The following is a 22,660-nucleotide window of genomic DNA, read 5'->3' as shown; positions in this document are numbered from 1 at the left end:
AATGTTGTTGCACAAGAGAGGAGAAAATCTGTGTTACGTGTTCATAATGGATACAAAGAGAATAAGCTCTCACTACGTGGGGGAAGATTCAGCTTAGACATTAGGAAAACCAAATTTCATGAGTAAGATTATGTTAAATTTTCATAGGTATTAAGGATCTTGTGTCTGTGTCATTTTTATCCGTGGCAGTCTGTGACAGTTATGTTGATTATTTCCCCTTCCATTTCACTAGTCAGCAGAGGCTGTCAAAGATGCATATTGTGAAAAAATACACAAAAGGAAAATATGAATCTGAATAAATTTCTCATTTGGTGTGTTAGAGAGGAATCCTTGATGCCTTGTTTCATGTAACTTTGTCATGAAACCTTCCCAAATTAATCATTTCATGTTTTCAGGAATTTTCCGTGGACTGTTAAATGCATTAGTAATAACAGTGTACATATAACTGAAAAGCTGCTGTTGTATGATTCTCTTTAGTGCACCTATAAAAATTATAACAAAATCATGTAATAAATAATTGTTAAGAAACAAGACCTGAAATAGTGTTGGTTGGGAGTGCGGGGTGTGTTTGTGTGTGTGTGTGAGCCTCTTAAAGCAGAATCAGTTACTGATTTGTGACATGAAGGCTGGTTTGCACAATCATGTGCTTAATAGGTTATTTAGTTCCACATCAACTGATGCTGGTCACTCAGTTGAACAGTTATTGGTTATTGAATGACTGAATGTGGGTGGATTTCAACAATAAGTCATAGGTGGGAACGTGTGGGAAGGATGATTGTAGTGGTACCTGTGCATTCAGGAGTTGGCTATGCATTAGAATGTGTATTTCTGTAATCATGCAGAAGTTTTTGACTGACAGGCTTATTCTCTGTACCTTTGTTTAAGATGATATGCTTTACTTGCAGGTCAGATAGTAGAGAGGGTCAGTTGAGATTTTAGAGACTTGAGGAAATCTTCAGGCTGTAGGTAATAATTTCATCTACTGCAGTTCGAGAAGCGTACTTACCATTAGAAACCTTTCACTAAGGGATATATTCACCTATCCAAGGGAACATATGTTTTTTTTAGTATGATGATTTAGCATAATTATTTTAACAGAAACGTATGGATTTGTCTTGTTAAAAGAAAAATCTTTGATGCAGGGGCTGTAGTTGCTCAGGCTTTATTCATCTGATAGACCTACATTTATGAAATTCTGAATTGTCTGTTTTCTCACGTTTCTTGTCCTGTCTGAGTACTGAAATGTATTTTTAAGACAGTCAAACTTTGAAGTATTCACTGCACCTTTTTAACCTTTAACATATTGATGTTTTCCAAAAGCAGTTTCAGTTTTCTTGTCTGCATTTCATAGGACAGTCTGCCTTGGAACAGTTGTTGTGATTTGGCTTTGGGAATGAGGCTTTGGGATATACTCTTCATCTCCACAAGAAATGGAGTCTTCTAGGGAAGAAAGGGAGTTTCTGTAGGAAGGAAGGCGGGATGTATCACATGTTTTCAAGCATAATTTAAAATCTCTTTTTCACAGAAGTGCATTTATCTTAACCACACCTCACTACTCCCTATCACAAGGATGAAGCATTGTGGAAAGTTCACTATTAGGTGAGATTAAAATACAAACTAAACATTAAAAGAAAAACAACAACAAAACCCACAAAAAAGCAAAGAAGCATGGAAGATGAGGAAGGAAACAAAGACTTTTGTTGAAAGTACCTGGAACCTGTGACTGGATCCAGCTAAGTGAATCTTCATTGTGATCATCCCCTCTGCTTTGGGGGTTTTCCTGCCTTCCATGGGACTCCTCAGCTCCACACACAGGGTGTTAACCAGCTGTGTCCTGGAAACCTCTCAGGATGGAGACTAGACAGCCTCTTTGGACAGCCTGCTTCACTGCTGGGCTGTCCCCAGTGGCAGAAAGGTTTTCCTTATGGCCAGGCTGAACCTCTCTTGTTCCAACATTCATCCTCCCACCATGCACCGCTGTGTGGCAACTAGCTCCATTTTCTTGATGTCCTCATAGGTTTTGCCGGGCTGCTGTTAGGTGCTCCAAAGCCCTCTCCTCTGTAGGCAGAACAAGCACAGTTGCCTTAGCCTCTCCTTGTAGGACAAGTGTTCGGCCACCGACTGTGTTTGTGGTCCCCTGCTGATCTTGCTGCGGTTCATATAGTGTCTTCTGTGTATTGGGTGGGGGCCAAAACTGGATGCAGCATTCTGGGTGCTGTCTCATAAGAGTCAGGTAAAGGCAGATAGTCACTTCTCTCAATTTGCTCACTCTGCTGTGGTTCATACAGCCTGGGATGCTGTTGGCGTTCCTTGTTCCCAGGGCACCCTACTAGTTCAAGCCCAGCTTCCCTGTGCGGAGACTCCCAGGTCCTCTCCATCTCATCTGCTCTCCAGCCAGGCAGCCCCAGCTTGTTTTGTTTGTAGCAAGAGGTTCTCCGTTCCCAGCTGCCAGATCTTGCTTTTATCCTTGGTGAATGTTATAAAATTCCTGCCAGCCCATTCCTACAGCATACATAAATCCCTCTGGATGGCAGCCTTGTCCTTAAGTGTATTGACTGGTCCCCTGATCTGGTGTTGTCTGTCCACTTGCTGAGTCTGTGTTCCATCACCTCCTCCACACCCTTGGTAAAGATGTCATACAGAGCTGGTCTTAGGATAGACTTCTGTAGTACAACCACCAGATGGGGTACAGCCCATGAACCATTGCCCCCTGAGCCTGATCATCCAGTCAGTTTTTGTCTGTCTGGTTGTTCAACCACCCACAGTCTAATGTCCCAGCTGGGTTACATAAACTAGGAGATGGTTCTTCCTTCTCCTAGAAATGTGGTAGAAGGTAGTCAGGTTGATGAGGCATGATTTACCTTTGGGATATCCATGCTGACTGTACATAATAACCACTGTGTCCTTCATGTGCCCCAGAAGCGTGTTCCAAGAGTCAGTTCATGAGTTTCCCAGGGACTGAAGAGAGGCTGACCAACCTGTGTTTCCCCAGTCTGTTCTTCGGGTCTTTTGTGAAACTGGGAACCATTATGAACTTCTGAAGAGTCTGCAAAGCAGACTTCTGCAAAGCATCTGTTTGGTTGCCTTTGGAGTTAACCAGTCTGTTTTAGACTACTGTAATACATACAGATGTGAAAGAGAAAACAAGTTCTGTGCTCTTTTCATTTTCAAATGTTGGAGTAATGTTTAGAAAAAAAGTATTCTATTTCAAACACAACTACAAAATTGGTAGGCTATATATATACTGGCAAAAGTGAGAACAATAGCTCAATTGGTTTCTCACTATCTGTTTTCAAACAAATTAAGTTCTTCCATTATAAATGAAAGGTCTCAATTAGCTTCCCACTAGATGTATCACATCTGTGTCAACCCAGCAGAGGAAACAGGGAATACATTTTAGGTTAGCAGAACAACAAATCACTTGTATTAAAAACTACTATTCTTGTTTTGTTAATTATAATTTTCCGAGTTAAAAATGGAAGCTTCTAAGCCAAGTGGTGGAGTTTCCTACTTAATAAGCATAAGCAAAGGATATACTTTGCGTGGAGCTGTGCATCAGTTGTCATGGTTTTCATGGAGTGAAGACGGGCTTTGGTTACAACAGGTGTATGATCATAATAGCTATGTTTGATTGTATTTTCTGTTGTTATTTGGGATTTTAAATTTTTAAAAATGCCATATCAAAAACATGCTTCCTTGAAATGAAATAACTGGAAAAAAGTAAACAAGCTTTCAGGTTCCCAAACGAGTCCTTAGGTACCTGATGAAGAATGTGTCCTCTTGAAATCTTACTGTCTTTCTGATCACGCTGTTTCGCTTTATAAAATCTGCTGCCTCATCTGTCTTCCTTGTATCTTTTGACCCTAATGGTTACAATACCATTATTAGTTGTGATATTTAGGCAACTTTCAAGTTTCTCCCAACTTTTTATATTTAAGAATGTGTTCTGTGCTTTTACAGCAGCATAACTAGGTCAGTATTTTCAGGAGTAAAACTGTTTGAATTGTTCTAGGCATTATGCAAGAGTGGCATACCATCAGTGCTTCAAGAGGTACAACCAAACTTCAAGAAAGGAAGGAATGAAAACAGGGCTGAAATACAGCTTTCCTGCAAAAAAGGTGTAACTTCAGATAGAAAATATGTACTAAAACTCTCTGTGCCCATTTCACAGAATCATAGAATTGTCTAAGTTGGAAGGGACGTTTCTGATCATCCAGTCCAACCATCAACCTAACTCTGACAAAACCCATCGCTAAACCGTATCTCTAAGCACTGTGTCTACCCATCTTATAGATACCTCCAGGGATGGTGCCTCAACCACTTCCTTGGGCAGCCTGTGCCAATGCTTAATAACCCCTTCAGTGTAAAAATTTTTCCTAATATCCAGTCTAAACCAACCCTGGCACAACTTGAGGCTGTTTCTCCTGTCCTATTGCCTGTTACCTGGGAGAAGAGACCAACCCCCCCTTGCTGCACCTTCCATTCAGGTAGCTGTAGAGAGTGATAAGGTCTCCCCTCAGCCTCCTTTTCTCCAGGCTGAGCAACCCCGGTGCCCTCAGCCGCTCCTCACAAGACTTATGCTCCAGACCCCTCACCAGCTTTGTTGTCCTTCTCTGGACCTGCTCCAGCACCTCAATGTCTTTTTTGTGGTGAGGGGCCCAAAACTGAACATGGCACTCAAGGTGGGGCCTCACCAGTGCCAGGTACAGGGGGACAGTCACTGTCCTAGTCCTACTCACCACACTGTTCCTGATACAGGCCAGGATGCTGTTGGCCTTCTTGGCCACCTAGGCACACTGCTGGTTTGTATTCAGCTGTCTGACACCCAACACCCCCAGGTCCTTCTCTGCCGGGCAGCTCTCCAGCCACTCTGCCCCAAGCCTGTAGTGCTGCATGGGGTTGTTGTGACCCAAGTGCAGGACCTGGCACTTGGCCTTGTTGAACCTCATACCATTGGCCTCGGCCCATCAACCCAGCCTGTCCAGATCCCTCTGCAGCTCCTTTCTACTCTCAAGCAGGTAGACACTCCCACCTAACTTGGTGTCATCTGCGAACTTACTGAGGGTGCATTTGATTCCCTTGTCCAGATCATTGATAAAGATAGTAAAGTGAACTGGCCCCAATACCAAGCCCTGGGGACCACCACTCATGACCGGCCGCCAACTGGATTTAACTCCATTCACCACCACTCTGTGGGCCTGGCCCTCCAGCCAGTTTTTAACCCAGCGTAGAGTACACCCATCCAAGCCATGCACAGCCAGTTTGTCCAGGAGGATGCTGTGGGAAACTGTATCAAAGGCCTTACTAAAGTCCAGGTAAACAAAATCCACAGCCTTTCCCTCATCCACCAAGTGGGCCACTTTTTAAAAAGGATTTTCAGAAGGCAGTTCTCAAAAATTTCATGTTTCTCAGTTGCACTCCTCTGCTCACATCCTTCCTATCTCCTGGGCCATTTATTGAGAAGACTGTTATCCTAATGTATCCTCAGTGAGAACTGAAAACACAGGAGTTTTCAGTTCTGAAAACTGAAAACACAGGAGTCGGGCTATTGATCTGTCTAGCTGTTTCTAATGGTGATTGTGTTAACTTTTTTGTCTTAATCTCCTGAAGCAGAATGCTATAAATTCGCTTATTGTTAAACGAGTGAACAAAACCTCTTAGCATACAGTAGTAATAAGATAACTTTTGCCCCATACTATGAGTTGACAGCATTTATTATTTTTAAAACCTCAACTCTTTACCATATAATGTAATTTATTTTTTTTTTTACATTGAAAATACTTTCATCTTTCGTTGTAGAAGGTTATAATTTATTCTCATCATTAATCAAACTGTTTGGTCTTCTCCAAAATTTATGTTCTCACCACTAATCTTACTTGAAATTTGAGCTTAAATGTATAAGAGATCTTCTGCACAGTTATCTCTGTTAGTAACAAGAACTGTTTATTACGTACATTTGAAAATGATCTGTCTGTAACGTGTAAAGGCTATGGCGGGATAATGATTTTACTATTACTTGTTGACCAGTTCCGTGCGAGCAGTTGGTGACAAGACAGCTATCAAAGGGAGAGTTCCGATCTGTGGTTTAATTAATCATTTGTTAGCTTTATATTCGTGATATCCCAAATAACGTGATATGTAAAAGATGCCACTTTAAGGTAAGGGCCAAGAAGAGATCTCAAGAATAGGCATGTGATCATTTTTAATGATAACTGGGCGGGATGGTATTTGCCATAGCATTGAGATGTCACAATATTGACAGATTAAGAACATAGGATTTTAATTTGCCCTTTATAATGTGTGTTTTTATTGTTTTCAAAATAACACTCAAAATAATTGCTTTTAGCAAAAACCTGAAAAGTGCTCTTGGTGAATAGATAGCAGGAATTATATGAGTATCTTACTAAATTAGTCAGGAAAAATAAATAATGCTTCCAATTTCTTGTTCTCCCTCTAGTGCATCAAAACTCTTTCTTTGGCAGCCTGTCATCTGATAGAATTAAATGTGGGATAGCAGTGGTATCGTGACTAATACACAAAATCATTAGACACTAGCTAAGTATTTGCAGAGAGACCATTTGTGACATGTTTACCATGGTTTGTTACACTGAATGACATGCTGCTTGACATGATGAAATTTTCAAAACGTGGGGATTAGTCAAATGTCCAGAGTAGAATAGATAATCTCTTTAAACCCATTCTGTTCTCAGTGAAGAACATAATAGCCAAATTCTGATCCTCCTAGAGTGCATACAAGCATTTCTGTTGCTGCGGTGGTATTTACATACCACAAATAACTCCTGTATTTGCAGTGGTATAATAAAGACATCACTCATCAATTTAGCTCCTCTTAAGGTGTTAGTCTGCACTGCATTTTAGTATTCATTTGGGAAAAAGAATGACTGATAGGGGCTGTTGAAGCCAAGATAAGATAAAAAACATAAGAGCATATAATGACAGTTTAAAGGTCAGCATTTAATTGAATGTTAGATAAGAGGATATAGCTTCCTTTTTTCACATCATGATAGCTCTTCATCCATTTACATTGTATGCTTTGAGATTTTAGACTTGGCTCTGCATTATTTTTTAACAGCTGAGACCCTTTATTTGCAGGATTGACGGTTTCGTGGGTGTATGTGACCTTTAAAAATGAATGATCTAGATAAAGTTGTTTGGATAATCACTTTTGAGGAGCATCTGCATAAAAAACTGTGTTGGAGAAAGTTATGTAAAATCTACTCAAACACATTGTTCTGCAAAGCTTGGATTAAAAAGCAAATAAGCCAACAAGCCAACTTGAACCCAGTTTGGAAAGACTGGCAGGGATCTAAAGACTAAGGCCAGGCCTTGATTTTATTAATTATTCTCTTTAAAATCCTTGTAGAAAAGCAGATTAAAAGGTTTGTCATCAGAGAGTGTTTTTCCTTTCATAGCATCATAGAATAGTTTGGGTTATTACCTTTAGAGGTAATTTCGTCCAACCGCCTCGCAATGAGCAGGGACATCTTTAACTTGATCGTGGAGGACAGGGAGGTGCTTCGAGACAGCCATGCTTGCACTTAGCCTCCACCCCAATGTTCTGCATTGAGGAAAGAAGTGGAGAGAATTCCTATGGCAGTGCAGCTGGAAAGAGCAACAACAGCTTCTTGTTGTACAACTTGCAGTTTTGAAATATCAGATTAATAGATGGATGTTTTCATCTGTGGAAAGCTTACCTGAGACTGGCGTTTAGAGGTGTCTTAACACTAGTGTAATTTTCCTGTCCTCTTTGCCCTCTAAGGTTTCTACGTTTAGGCTGATAATATTTATGTAGTTTGACTTACAGAAAAAAAGTATCAATACAATTCTAGAAAATTCTCTCAATGCCTCCTAAAATAATCTTTTTGTAAATATATGCAATTTGTTGTGGGGCAGTAATGGTAAAAGCTCTTAAATGCACTTACGAATAATGTGACTGCCTCAAAATTATTAACCATTTTGCCCTGTCACAGCATGTTGTATTCCATGTTTTATAGAAGAAGAAAATTAAAACCAACTACATTGGAAAATGGGGGATTGCCAAACATTCCCAAGAACGTTTTCACAAAGGAAGGAATGGTGTCTTGCTGCCACTGTGAATCCAACTTTATGATCATTGGGGGAAAAAATTGTAACTAATATTTACAAAGACTTAAGAATCACAGCATATTTCTGTATGTGGTAACCAAGTATGTGCAGCTTTAAAAAGAAAGTGGCTTCTTTTTTCTATAAACCTCTCACCGATTCAAGGGTATTAGCTGCCTGAGGGCCGTGGTCAGTGTAATCCTGAGAAGCTAGGGTTCCTCTGTTTCAGTACCCTTTCTGCTATTGGTCCTCTAATAAGAGTGTCTGTAAGTGTTTCGATTAAAGAGTTTGTGATAGTTTTTTTATTCCATGGATATTCACCTGCAACAAATCTGATTTTCCTTCCACACTGCACGTTTTCAAACAACTTGTGCATGGTAACAGCTTTTGGCTACTGTGGAATTCTTACTACGTCTAATTCCAAGACTAAAGCTGGGAGACTTCATCACACTGTTAGTCTTTGCCTGAAAATAAAATGTTCCTTTTCCTTGCTTTACCAGTGTAGGATTATGCCTATCTTTGCCCCCAAAATTGATTGCCCGTCTGTTTTCTTGAGGAAGTCTATGTATATTTTTCACCACCAGCATTGTATTTCTGCTAGCTTGTGCACCAGCTTTGAGTTCTTTATTTCTTAAAATGTTATCTCACAGAAATTATTGTTTTGTTCAGTGAGTGGAATTTACTTTTGTGCTCTTGAAGTAATGCAGTGCTATTTAAACCTTGTTTCAAGGCTGACGTTGAAGTCTAGTAGTTTATGTACCACCCTCTGGCCACAGCCACAGAGGTGCTTTCCCAGACTGTACGAATGTATGCACTTTAATTTAGTGCCATTACCATGGACCCAGAAATAAAATAACAGAACCCTACAGTGTTCCTCTCAACAAATCTTATTTGTAACTTGACAGTAAAAATAAGCAGGTGAGAACATACAGCAATTCTGGTTTAAAAAGATTACATTTGACATGATTGAAAAGTGGGTAAGAGTAATGACCAGGTTTTTTTCTGGCTGTTTTTGGTAGGGTTACCTGATAGTCCTCTCTTGTCATGTTTCTCTTGGCACATCAGGCTTTTGGAATACCAAGAACGTCAGGATTTCCCTCTAATTGGAACTCGAGATGTCAATCAGTAGTAGACCATTCAGTAGTAGATCTCCAGTTCTGTATTGAGTCTTGACCTTATATGTATTTTTTTTGTTCTTTACAATGTGAATCTACTTGATAAGGAGAAATTGTTTGAGTGCCCTATTGCATTGACAGAACCCATATTATTTTTTAAATAGTTCATAATCCTAGAAGTTTTGTGTGCTTCATTGTGCAGTGTTCTGTTAATATGAGTCAACTTGATTTTAATATTTTTAGTGTCCTTTTTATAGCCATCTTCATTATGTTTTTTTTACTAAGTTGTCTATGATAAAATTCAGAACTCCTGCATGAAGACTTTTTTTTTTAATAATATGTTGTTAAGTTGGAAAGAGGAAATAAATGTGAAGACCTAGATTGTATAGAAAATGGTCAGAATTGAGAAGACAAATTCAAAATGGGGAGAAAAGTGGTTTTTTCCCTCCCAGAGCACATAGCTGACTTGGAGCACTCTTTGATGTCAGTGGAGCAACAAAAATTGGTAGGGTTCTGAAGGAGATGGGAGAGTGGGCATATGAGTATTTCTGGACAGTGAAGAGAAGTAGTAGAAAAACTTGTTAAAAAAGAAGAATAATCTTTCGGTTCTAAAAACGTAGGCATCTGTTCTCGTCATGTAAAGGTTTCTTGTAAGACACCTTTGCTAGCAGCAATAACACAATATTTAAATACAAAATAACTTCCCTGAGTACCAAATTTAAAAGACAGTGCTTTAATTAAAGTATGGCTATTCTGAACTAGTTCAGAGCTGTCTGACACAATTTGATTTTAGTTAGGGTTTAATAACCAGTGCACTGCTAGAACACGACTAGTCTTTGTTTGTTAGATATTACCTTGGACCAAATTATAACATATGTTTGAAACTAATACCAAAGTTACTACCCATAAAAGAGAATAACCCATTTCTACGTTTTTTCCCAGACACCCGAGGAGCTAGAAGATGTATCTGACCTTGAAGAAGACCATGACGCACGTAGTCGTACAAGTATTCAGACTGAAGGGAAAACTGACAGGGTATGTATTACACCAGTTAATTTAAAAAGCAGTTTCATGAGGGGAAAAATGCTACTATGTTCCTATGAAGCCACTTAAAGTAATGCAGTGAATGATTAAAATCTTTTTCAACTCTTAATAGATTTCTGAAAATGTGCAGAGGGCATCAAACAATGTGTATGACATGAAAAACACAGAGTAATTAAGTTGTAAATACTTGGTGAAGATCTAGACTAGAATCATAGAATATCTCAAGTTGGAAGGGACCCATAAGGATCATCAAGTCCAGCTGCCTGCTCCTCGCAGGACTGCCTAAACCATATGACTGAGCGCGTCACCCACATGCTCCTTGAACTCTGACAGGCTTGGTGCCGTCACCGCTTCCCTAGGGAGCCTGTTCTAATGACAGATGTAAATTAGATAGAAAAATTCTTATACTTACTGAATGAAATTCTAATAGTTTACAGTTTCATAAACGTGGCTTGGTCTAATAGAAGCTAGGTTAACAAGGAAATGTTTATGTCTGAGTCTTACTGAAGCCTGCAATGCGTATTGACCAAAAATAACATCTATGTGTGAGAAAGTTCACATGCACAGAAGAGAAAGGGATATATCTGGAATCTTAGCCACCACAATGTGTGAGTTACGGACTTTTCCTGCTGTGTTCATGCGTGAACCTATTTTGTAGTTTATTGCTTAACTAGTGAATTCATGAGGACGTATGGAAAACTTAATACAGATTTGACAATTTCTGTATTCCTAGAAGTTCTGAATGTTTTTCGTGATGTATCGTCACTGAACCTGAGGAGTTCACTACATTACTGGTTATTGTTTATTGTTTGCATTCAGACATTTTTAAGAACCTGAAAATATTTTTGATGCAGCAAAAGCTTTCTTAGTAAAAAGTTGGTGTATTTAGCAAACATTAATCTTTATGTTTCTATTTTAAATAATGTTTCAGCACAGCTGTACTCTGTTCACAGCTTTCTGAAGTGGAAAGATCCATGGGGCCAGAAATGTCAGCTTCACTACTTGTTTGCTCAACACCTAGAGCAATAACACATCTCTCACACTTGATTGTTTCTAGTAGTATTCCCGGAATGGAAATGATAATTGATAGAACCAGTTGGGGAAAAACCCCACTTTTCAATATAAAAAGAATTATGTCAAGAAAGTGGCATTTTAATTCCTATTTGTTTTTCAGCAAGCACATTTTTTTTTATTCATCAAACACAGATATTTTCTTCATTAAGACCTTAAATACTAAGGAAAAACTACTAACCAAAATGAACACTGCTCACTTGTGTTGCATACGTGCATATCAATGACACGTTAATTACCTGTCAGTTGACTCTTAAAACATTGTGAGAAATATAACTGTATGAAAGATCACCTCATTCAATCTTACTACTCAGTAAACATAATTGGCAATTAAAGTATACTCGCTGCTCTTTTTGGTTGAAACTACTCTCTCTAAATGTTAACGCGTTTTCCCCACATTACAGGCAAAAATTTTTATTGTAGTTAAGCAAGGTTTTCCTTTAAAACATCATGCATATGAGAGCCTATGAATTTGTTTGGAACAGGTACAGATGGTGCGCTTACATATTTTCATAAATATCCCATAATGAATGCACTTGAAGGTTTTCTCTCATTCAGAAACAGGCCGTGGTAGTTTGTAGAAGTTCACTATCCTAATGTAGTAACAAAAGATCTGCTAAAGCTTTAAAAGATCACGTTTTCACACGTGGTCTTCCACTTCTTCCACTCAGATAAACCAGAATACTTCTTTAAAGGTAATGTTCTTTCAAAAGAAAACTGTAAGTAACACATACTTCTAGATGTGTACACAAAGCAAGAAGTAAATGCTGAGGCCTGTTGCAGGGAGAGAGCTGGCTGTGAAGAGTCAGAGGCATAGCGTATTGCTGGGGAGAGGTGGCTGGGATATGCTTTTCCTTGTACTACAGAGGCATTACATAATCTGCACTGTCAGGGAATTTGGTGGAGAGATGAAACGGACAGTTATTTATAGATAAACTATGATTAATACATTTGAAGAAACAGTATTTTTACAGTATAGGAGGTACGTTTTTATTTTTTCTTTCATTTCTCCCCAAAATAATACAATTACTGTAAATGTTCCTTTTGGGGGGATCTAGATAGAAGTCATTGCTTAAAGCCTGATTCTGTATCTTTACTAGGAGATAGTTTTCCTAGTTTTTAGATTATGGTATCAGGGCCATAAATGACACATTCCCCAAAAACTTAGAAGAAAATTATGTCTCTGACTAAATTAGATGCATACCCTCTTAACCTAAATCAACATGTTGACAGAAATGAAATCTTCACATACACTTTTTTTTTTAAAACAAATGTTTGAACAAATCTGTTTGCTGTTGCAGCAAATGTGAACAATGATTTAAGGCCTCTTTGTTTGGACTGCTATTCGAAGATTTATTCCTAGAACATATTTAGCAATATGAAGAATCTGTATAGGTAAGAAAGATTTTTAAGGTTTAGACAGGGATTTGTCCTCTGCAGCAGATTTCCTGTGCTACTGTAAGGCTTTTGCATGCAGTGGGAACACCAAGAATGACTGTGCTCCAGAAGCGGTATGGCAAGATTGCAGAGTAACTTCTTTTCCTCCTTGAGGTCTTTCTCTTAGGCATTTCCACTGCAGTGATTCAATTTTATTTATACATACCTGTTTCGATTCTGCTTCTGCACAAGAGCACTCTTGATTCCTCTTTCTATGTCAAAAGTGTCATATTTTCTCCTATGTCACAACTCTCACTGCTCCAACAGGGAATTAGTGCCTATGAAAGCACCTTTTTGCATTGTCTTTTTACCACAACGTAAAAAACATACCACAGCATGTAAAACGTGATGCGATGTGCGTATGCCACTAGTAACAAAGGCTACATCTTAACTAGCAAATCTCATTTTCCTTATGTAGGAAAAATTCATATATTATTAATTATAACTTCTTCAGAATCTGTCTGTAAAGATACAGAGTATAGGTTAGTGGTGAGCTGGCAGGACTGAAATTTGACCTTGTATTTATGTTCGTGACTATGCAAGTATATCAGTCATCTTGGAAATGTTACTTTATTGATCTTTCCCTTGCATAATTCCCTATCTATAGGATGAATGTGATGGTGCTTATGGGATGCAGGTTAACTTGGGCAGTGTGCTGTGAGATCTCTCAGTAATTAAACTGGACGTAGGGCGGTTGTATATCCCTGAAGAAGATCCTTAGGACCAAATCCTTAGCTAGTATGAAAACAGGTGGTACTGCTTGTGGATTCAAGGACTAACGCAGTTTTTCTCAGATGGAAGTTAGATCTTCATCTGGCTGTTGTGTCTAATCTGTGTAGTTACTCTGCAGGCCTATCACAGCGTAATTTTGCTTGAGGAAATTTATGCCATCATGTTCAGTGTAATTCCACTAAGGTAGTTAGTGGTTTATTAACATATGATTTTGCATTGAAGAGAAGGTCAAGTAAGTATTTGCCCAGTTAATTTTCAGTCTTAGAAGACAATGTACATTCTGATGGTAGGAGAGAATTTATTTTAAGTGTTTAAAGTTACTAAATTAGTGAAGGGAACAGCGTAGCTTAATTTTAAAGTTATTGCTACAGATCAAGTGTTCATATTGAAGATGTGAAATGTGTTAGCTCATACATAAGCTACTTAGAGATGACAAAAGCAGAAATGCTTTCAGGCAACCACCCACCCACATTTTTTCTCAGAGTTCTGCAGGCTGTTTTGTGAATACATAGACAAAAACATCTGAGAATAAGATGAACTTTTATATAGACTTGTTGCATACTATGTTTGCGCAACAATTCAGGGCTTACGGAGAGTTGACTCAGTGTGTATTATATTGTGAATGAGAAAATCCAGGCCGAGTTATTTTATTATTTTATTTTTATTACATCTTAAATATAGCAATCATTAATATATGTCTAAAAATATATTTAGGTTTGAAAAATGATCATATAAAAATCCTACCGAACTCTCGAAGAAGAGAGAATAGATGTAAAAGCAAACACCAAGAACACCTGTTGATACTTGTGTAAAACAATACTTCGAAGGGAAGTTAATTTGCTGTCAAATGAATCGGGGGTATTCTTACTCAAGTAGCAAGCACTTTACATCTAAGTTCCTACATTAATATAAATGTTGGCATATGTTAACAGGAAGCATGTGCTATTTTATAAATAAAAAGCCAAATTTAAAATATTTTTTAAATTTATTTTTTATCAAAGCCACACAGAAGCTTGAAATCTTGGTGGTAAGAATTCAAGTGTAATGCAAATAACTGCTGTAGTTTTGAGTAGGTTCTACTAATAATAATTTTGATAATATATGGCAAAAGATTCCCTGTCAGGAGTCATGATCTATAAAAAGTATTTAATTTCCTTGGTAATTTTTCACTTACTCCAATTTCGGTATGGGGAAGAGATGAGGTAATGGAGGGCTGTGTTGTAGCAGTATAATGCTCCTGTACTGTTACAAAGTAGGACTGGAAAGAAACCCAAGAAATAGGCCAATCCAGCCATTTTGTCCCAAGGTACAATAAATACACTTCTTCTGACATGTACCTATGTAAGAGCAATTGCACTGCTGTCTCTATTTAGGTCATTACTGGAATTGATTGTTTATTGGAAAGTTTTTTTCTTTACACCTCATATGTTGCAGTTAAGCATGTTAGTTAGTACTAGTCTTATCCGCAATGGACACAGGATTTGAGCTTCCCTTTTCTATATATAGTATTTTTTTGTGCTTGTAGATCCTTATTCCACATCCTCTCTGTTTTCTAAACTCCAGATTAAATAACTTGAATACCCGTTATTTATCCTTTAAGGTAGTGGTTTCTCTGTGTCTTTTTCTCTGGTTTTCTTTCCTCTGGATGCTCTTCATCTGGTTAATGACTTCTTGAATTTTGTGTCCAGGCTATTGATATTGTTAAATGCATTACTCCAGCTTTGGTCTCAAAAACAACCACTAGTGTAATGTTTATACTATTTTCTTCTGTATGCATACTTTAGAATGAGTTTTGTATGAGGTTTGCCCTTTGCCAAGAGTACAGCGTTTTGATCAACTACAAATCTCTGCCCGTAGAACCACTGATAACTGGTTGTGTCTCAGTTCCATGTGCATATTGGTGATTTTTCTTAGATGTAAAACCTTGTACATGTCTCAGCTGAAATACATCGTGTTATTTTGTCGGATCAGGTTTTAAATTTCTCAAGATTGCTTTGAATTCTAAACCGCAACTCTGACACGTTCAGACTAGGCCTCTTACACTGCAGATGGTTCTGTCATCCACACCATTAGTGAAAATACTAAATAATGGCAGAGTCAGGGCAGGTCCCTTCAAAATTTTGCCTGACAGATACTTCCAGTTTGGCACGCGTTCTTGGTAGGTATCCTGTGAGCGATTTTCTAACCCGTATCATATCCGTTCAGTGGCAGTTACCTCTAGATCATATTTCCCTAGATTATTTGTGAATAGGATGACATGAGAACCAGCGACAAAACCCTAGCAAAGCCCAGATTCATGACATGTTGCTTCTTCATCTGTAGGCCTCTTACCCTGGGACAAAGGGAAATGAGATTTAGTATCACACAATTGCCTCATCTAAGTCAACCTTTTTAGCAAGTGCTGATGCAAAAATGGCATTAAACAGTTTGTTCTTTTGATATTATCTCCCGATAGCTTTGCCTCTTTATCCAATTATATTGTATCTAAAAATACACAGGAACTGACATGGCAGGACAAATGAGTCACACTCTGAACTTGTTCTGAGAATGCTGGTGTTCAGCAGGCATGCTGCAATTCTTAAAATTGGAAGAAGACAACTGGTGACAGCAGGTAGTAAGCGTGGCAAAAGAAATTCAGCTACTCTCAGCTGTCAGTACCACACAACCACACAGTTCATCTCTAGGGATCATCCTGTGTATTCCCTTTGCCATGAATTGCCGAATATCCACCATTCTCTCTTTCACCTCTTTATCCAAACTAGAACAATTATTCAGTGAGTACAAAAAGGATTTTGTTTTGTAAAAGGTAGTGGGCACAATTGACTCATTTTAACAGAATCACTCTTTAATTCTGTGCCATATTCAAGAAAAGCACTCAAAACACATTTCTAAGTGCCTATCTTACACTCACCTTCATGATAAAATAGGCTCAGCTGATGTGCACATTTTCTGTGGTGGTCATCTGCAAAGTTTGTTCAAGTAAAAACAATTAACATCGCAGTTGGAACTGTTTTAAAATAGCATGATTGAAATAGATTCCTGTCCTTTGAGCGATTTGGAGAGAACTTGTTCACTTCCATCAAGTGTTCAGCTGACTCTGCAGCAGGGGAACAAGAACATGGGTGAGATGGCTTCTGGTCACTGCTGAGTCTGCAGGGGACTGAAGAGCTTAGGTCTCAACTGCAGCAAAGCAGGGACATGAATCTATGCCATTGTCTTAGAATTGCAGTATATAAGGAGCATGTTATTTTGTATTCTTGTTTGTAAAAGCTCTGAAAAGTTTTTCACGTGCTCCATCAGGAGATGGGTTGTGTTTTTTCCTTTGTAACCCACAAAATTGTAGAAAAAGAGAATTTTTCTCTTTTTTCTTCTCTGCAGTTACATGAGACATTGCAACCTACAATGCAGCTGTGTTAAATAATTTTCAAAAGGAGGTTCTTCCCTTTTAGAAGGATATGTGGCTCACCTCTGTCTCAGACTAAAGGAGTTGTCTATAACACAAACAATTGCTTGAATGTGTTGTGCTTCTTGTGGCTTTTCTTCCTTTCCTTCCTCCCTGTAAGTGGTAAGAATTTTTATGGTGTGGATCTGGCCAGTCATTTGTTTTAGGGGATAAGGAAAGAAAAAATGAGTGTCAGTCTAAGACTTTTAAGAGAATAATCATGAGCTTTTCTGAAAGTCAATTCCTTAGAGTGTAGCCAGGGACAAAGGCAGGCAAAAGGCCAGTTCTTTGGGTTGGGATCTCGTTGGTGATTAATACACCAGTGAGAGATGAGTCAAAATTTTCACCAAGTAGTTACTCCCTTTGTGTCCTCTATTTTTATCATTATGTGGACAATTTGATTTGATCCTAAAATCTCAGTATCTGTGACAGCGAATTGACTGAAACTTGGAAGGGACTGAAATGAAAAGAAACACCAGTCTTAACACGGTAAATCAAGTTGCGGATGGGACAATGCAAATAATCCCAGTGTTGGAGACTCCCCAGCTACGAGGGATAAATAGCCCTCTGAAGAGTTAATTCGGGGAAATTAAAGAAAAAAACCCCCACGATTATTTTTATAATAGAAGGAAGAAAAATATCACTTCTCTCTCACCTAGTTTTAACTCTGTTATCTACTGCAATAAAAAGCATTTTTTCTTAGAAGTAATGAAAAAAACATTTTCTCCTGGTGGACAAAATAAACCTGCACTCATGTAATAGCAGTCATTCAATTTAGATCTTTATTTCACATTTACCATTATGTTGTCTATTTTGATACAAAATCATATCTGCGCTTAAAAGGCTGTGTATACAATTGGTTTATTTTCTTGCTGTATATGGTTTTGAAGCAGTATGAGGGAAATGAAAGAAAAATCAAGGTCAGAATTGTAGTTTTCCTTTGCCCTTTTGTTCCAGTGGATAATGTGTTTCGTTCCACCTAAAACTCATTATGGTTGGCACGTAGCAGGATACTGTATGTCACATTTCTCTCATTAAAATGTCATCTTTCTTGTGGTTTCCAGATCTAGGCCTGTGTTCTTGAACTCAAAGCAGTATTGAAGCTGGGGGCTAGGAAATACCATAAGCATCTACCGATTAGCAAATACCTACTAGATTATAAAAAGAGGTACTTTGATTCTCTGGACTCTGTAGCCCAACTTGTATTTCCATCTGTTTCATACCTTTCCCAGCAAGCTTATCCTAGGACCTTGAGGAAAGCATGTCTTGGTCTTCTCTGGTCTGTTTCAGGTGTGGATTTTTTTAACAAAACAGGAAAAATATTTCTTAAAATATGTACGCTTTCTACCTGTGACTGCAATTATAAGATAGTTATACTTTGGGGGACCTGTAATTTCCCGTAATTCATATAAATGGGAAAATTAACCTTGTGACAGAGTGGTTCAAGCATAAATAAAATCTGTGAAATGCCATGGCTTGAAAAAATACACATTACATATTAAACTGCTTACCTGTTATACTAATTATAAGTAATTCCACCACTGCCTTAAATTTCTGTTTCGTGGATGGTAGATGTTTTATAAACAAGAGTAAGTCACAAAATATTTATTGTTTAATTGCAGCATAATTACAGTGTGTTAATAGTTGCTGTATGTAACTGTGAGGGCCTGATGGCCGGCGGTGCAAGAGGTGGGCCACTTCACAGAGAAAGTGATAGAGAAAAACCACTGTGAGAGCAGAGCCATCAAGACCGACAGACCAAAAGGTCTCCTCACTTGCTGTGGTAGAAGGTATTATGAAGGGCCAGGACTGCTATATGGCCACAGAATATCTTAGCCCCTGCCTGCTACCTGGCCTGCTTCTGACACAGGAAGTGTATCTGACCTTTGTCTGGAGCAGACTGATAATCTTGCTCATGAAGAAGAATATTAAATAAAATATTTGTCTCACCAGGCTGCATTTTCAGAAGTTGTTTCACTCTTTATACTTCACTAATGCTTAAATGTAGGAAGAATATATGCATTCCGTATAGGTTGAGTGTTCTGATTCCATGGTCTGAACTTGCACAAAACACACCAGTTTTCTAGCTATACTAAATCTTTATTTGAAGGAGTTTTAGCCATTGGAATGTTTGCAAACAGTCCAGTCTGGAGCCGCAGCCAAGTATAGGACCGTGTCCTACTTGACCCCAGTTTGGCTATGGATTGATTTGAGTATCAGATATTTTCTGTTTGGCATTCGTGATACTTTTTTGGTACCCTTATTCACATACTGATTTCTGACATTGTTCATCTATTTTCTTTATCTTATTGAAAGACAGAAGATGCATATTTGAAGAACTAAGTCTTTTTCAGTTCTCAAAATGATATTGTAGAACCTTCTCAGAAGAGAGCACAAGCATCTCTTCTTGTTAAGCTGTTTCCTTTATTCTTTCCTACCTGAAAGAATATTGCATTTTGTAACTTGCATACTTAAAAACACTTAGTCTCCTTCATGCCTGAGAAAAAGGAAGGTCTATCAGTCATATTTATAAAGGCTCTTTGGAAGAATTTAGTTGTCTTTCTCTCACTGTGTTGATATTAATGATTTCATGGACACCACTGTCCCTGTTACACTGAGGTAATTTATTTGGCCCAACCCAATGATAGCATAGAGATTTTGAAATTCAGAAGTGCTGAGGCTGGAACAGTTGTCTCAGGCCACAGTGTGTTTAAACTATATATTTAATAATATCCAGTGATTTTGTTTAAAAAAAAAAAAAAAGAAAACCACTCTAACATAGACAGTTTGCAAATCAAACTATTTTACGTTTCAGGCCAAGATGACTCAACTGCCAGAGGCTGAAAAGGAAAAGATAGCTGAGCAAGTGGCTGACTTCAAAAAAGTCAAGAGTAAGCTCGATGCAGAGATTGAAATATGGGACGATACCAGCAATGACATCATTGTTTTGGCCAAGAGGATGTGTGTGATTATGATGGAGATGACTGACTTCACAAGGTAATTGTGCAAAAAAAGGGTCTTTTATTCAGTATTTATAAATGTTGGAAGCCATTGTCATATTGGTGTGGCAGGAAATACTGAGTTTTCAATGCCAGATGATGGTGTCTCTACAAAATTGAGTGGCTAAGCTAATACAGTTAGCTTTACACACTAGCTAGTAGTACTGAAATGTTGGGAGGGAGGTTTAAAGTTTTAAACTATGCTTGTCCTTAATTTTTTTTTTTTTTCTTTGGCCTCATTTATTTGGTCAGTTGAGGGTTTTGCATATTTTTAACACTTTATTTCTGCTCTTATTGAAAAGGAAAAAGTAAAAAAAAAATAATCTTGATTTTAAGCTGTAGCTCTGTCTCATCTGTTGTTCCTTCTACTTGTACCATACCGTGCTGTCAAGCATAAAATATACTGTACAGAGCATATGTCTGGCAGTACACATTCAGACTCTTGCATATTTTGTATCGCATTACTTGCTGTTACTTTCATCAGAAATGTATCATGCTGCTATATGTAGTTTTAAAGATTGAAGTGTCCTATAACAGATAGCTTTCAAAGCTGGTATTTCTCTTTGCTGCCAGTATATGTTCTATGATACTTGTATATGGGAAACAATCTTAAATTCAGGAGCTTTTTCTACCATGCACTGAATAAATGTTCAGTAAATTTCATGAAATTAATTGTACCAAAGGGAGGTACTGGTGTTTGGGTTTTTTCCCATCTGGTCAGTAATAAAGTAGTTGCTGATAGGTAAGTGAAGCCTTAAAACACCAACCACTCTTGCCAGACACTTCATGTCTGATAAAATAAATCCTTTCATGCAAGATATGAAGAAAAATTTAAGCCTCTTGGACAAATTCTTCAGGTGCCTAAATTAAACAGATTTGCATGGAGCTGAACCAGCTAACAAATCTGGGGTCTGCCTTAGACCTGTTCTGGGGAAGACAGTTGTTGCATTTTATCATGGTAGCACTTTCCAAACTCACCTTCACGTGATTTAAAGATGTGCATGTAGAACTCAGCAGTTCTTTTATTCTTTTTAAGAGTATATGATGTATATGAGTATCTTCTAAAAAGAACACACTGTGCCGTAAAGTCAGTCTTTACAATTAAAGTCACCTCCTTCACCAAAATTCTTTAAATTATTAGAATTAGATTAATCAAGATTCACAAGGGCAGTTCATAGTCTTAGATTTGCAGCTGTGGCTCTCAGTTGAACACTGTAGCGTAATCTGCCGGTTTGAGTTGAAGAGCAGCTCAAACAGCGCTGGGACCAATATCGATCCCTGGGGGACTTTGTGACAGATTGATGGTTTGAAAAGGAGCTATCTACCATCACCCTCTGGGTGCAGCCTGTCAGGCTAAGCTACTGTCTGTTTTCCTTCAAATGTGTGACCTTGCATTCATTTTTATGAGTGCTTTCATTTTTCAAGGTCATCTTAGTGTGTTTGCATGTGTGTATTACCCTAAACATTAGTGCAACCGTTACATATTCAACTAAGACCAAGTTAACGTTGGTATCAACACAACTCATCATTCAGACAGAAGGTGATGGGAATGATGTTGGCATAGAGTACCGATGTGTAGGCCTTAGAACACGAACAAAAATACTTCAGGATGTCTTCAGTGAAGGCTAGTGATAATTGCTTAGCAGAAGTTAGGACTGGTATAAAGAGTAACTATCTGAAGTAGCTTATTATGGTTTAGCTTCCTTATTTGATTATAGAGGCAGATGCCTCTGCTTTTTTGTCTTGTCAAAAGGGACCTACAGAACCTTATTTGAAACAACTCTACTGAACATTGATGACCATGTCCTCTGCAGATAGAGACTAGGCCTGGCTACTGTAATTTTATGTAACATATTTTTCTGGCTTTCTTTAAACTTTGTATGTGCTATATGACATACGCTTACTAAAACTTGATGATGAACGTTGCTGCAGTGAACCATCCTATAAATCATTGTCATAGAAAACTTACACTTGAGAGATGGAAAAGTAATGGAGCAGAAGCAGAAATCTTGTTGGAAGTTTGTAGCAGCTAGCAGCAGCTGCTAATTGGTGGTATGAACATGATAATCAGGCCTGCTTATGCAAAATTGGTTACATTAATTACTGGAATCTATTTAAAATTCTGTGAAAGTACCATCATATTTGCAGTAGTAAGCTTTGGCCCTGACAGGCAGAGGTGGAGGCAGTAGATAACAGATATTTGCTCTGCTGAAAGCGTGTTCTCCTGTTCTTGCTGGGCTCTATCTGTCTTGTTGCTTGTTGGGGATAACATAGGAAGTTACTGCCAATTCTGTTCTGTCTGTTGCTGAAGGTTGTTGCTGCTAGAAATGAGAGAGTTTGGTAGAGGTTTCTTTCCTGAATTTTACTTTTCTGAAAATGAACTGGATTGTAGTTTCTGTGGGAGGGCTACGGCTAGTAAGGCAAAAAGAACGTATTGCCATGGCTTCAACAACAAAGGCATTCAGCGAAGCTGAGAAACCAACAAAGTATCAGTGGGTCTGCTGATATTTTCTGTCTGTCTTCAGCCTGTAGCTGCAGCCCCATTTCTGTCTTTCTCATGAAATACCATCTTGGCTTGGCTCTGCTGCCTTCCCCAGTGGTTGACCAGAAACCTGTACTTCTGCTTCTTGCTTTTTGCAGAAATGAGCAAAGCCTGAGAGTCATCTCCCTTGTGCCTGTCACTTATCATCCTCCTCCGAATATGCAGGAGAGGTGCT

The 22,660-nt window shown here is 38.3% G+C and overlaps 1 protein-coding gene across 4 annotated transcripts in view; it reads left to right on the top strand.

The window, feature by feature from the left end:
• The window catches only part of CTNNA3 (catenin alpha 3), a 539,182-nt gene that overhangs the window by 457,473 nt on the left and 59,049 nt on the right, over nucleotides 1-22,660 (top strand). For all 4 annotated transcript variants that reach the window (XM_063338117.1, XM_063338118.1, XM_063338116.1 and 1 more), the window contains 2 exons: nucleotides 10,161-10,253; nucleotides 19,760-19,941. In XM_063338117.1, coding sequence (XP_063194187.1) covers nucleotides 10,161-10,253; nucleotides 19,760-19,941 — 275 coding nt within the window. The remainder of the gene's footprint in view (nucleotides 1-10,160; nucleotides 10,254-19,759; nucleotides 19,942-22,660) is intronic.

The sequence above is a fragment of the Chroicocephalus ridibundus genome, chromosome 6 (assembly GCF_963924245.1).
Source record: "Chroicocephalus ridibundus chromosome 6, bChrRid1.1, whole genome shotgun sequence".
In the NCBI taxonomy this organism is placed as follows: domain Eukaryota; kingdom Metazoa; phylum Chordata; class Aves; order Charadriiformes; family Laridae; genus Chroicocephalus; species Chroicocephalus ridibundus.
Note: the sequence above shows the minus strand (reverse complement) of the source record. Positions and strands in the feature narration are given on the sequence as shown.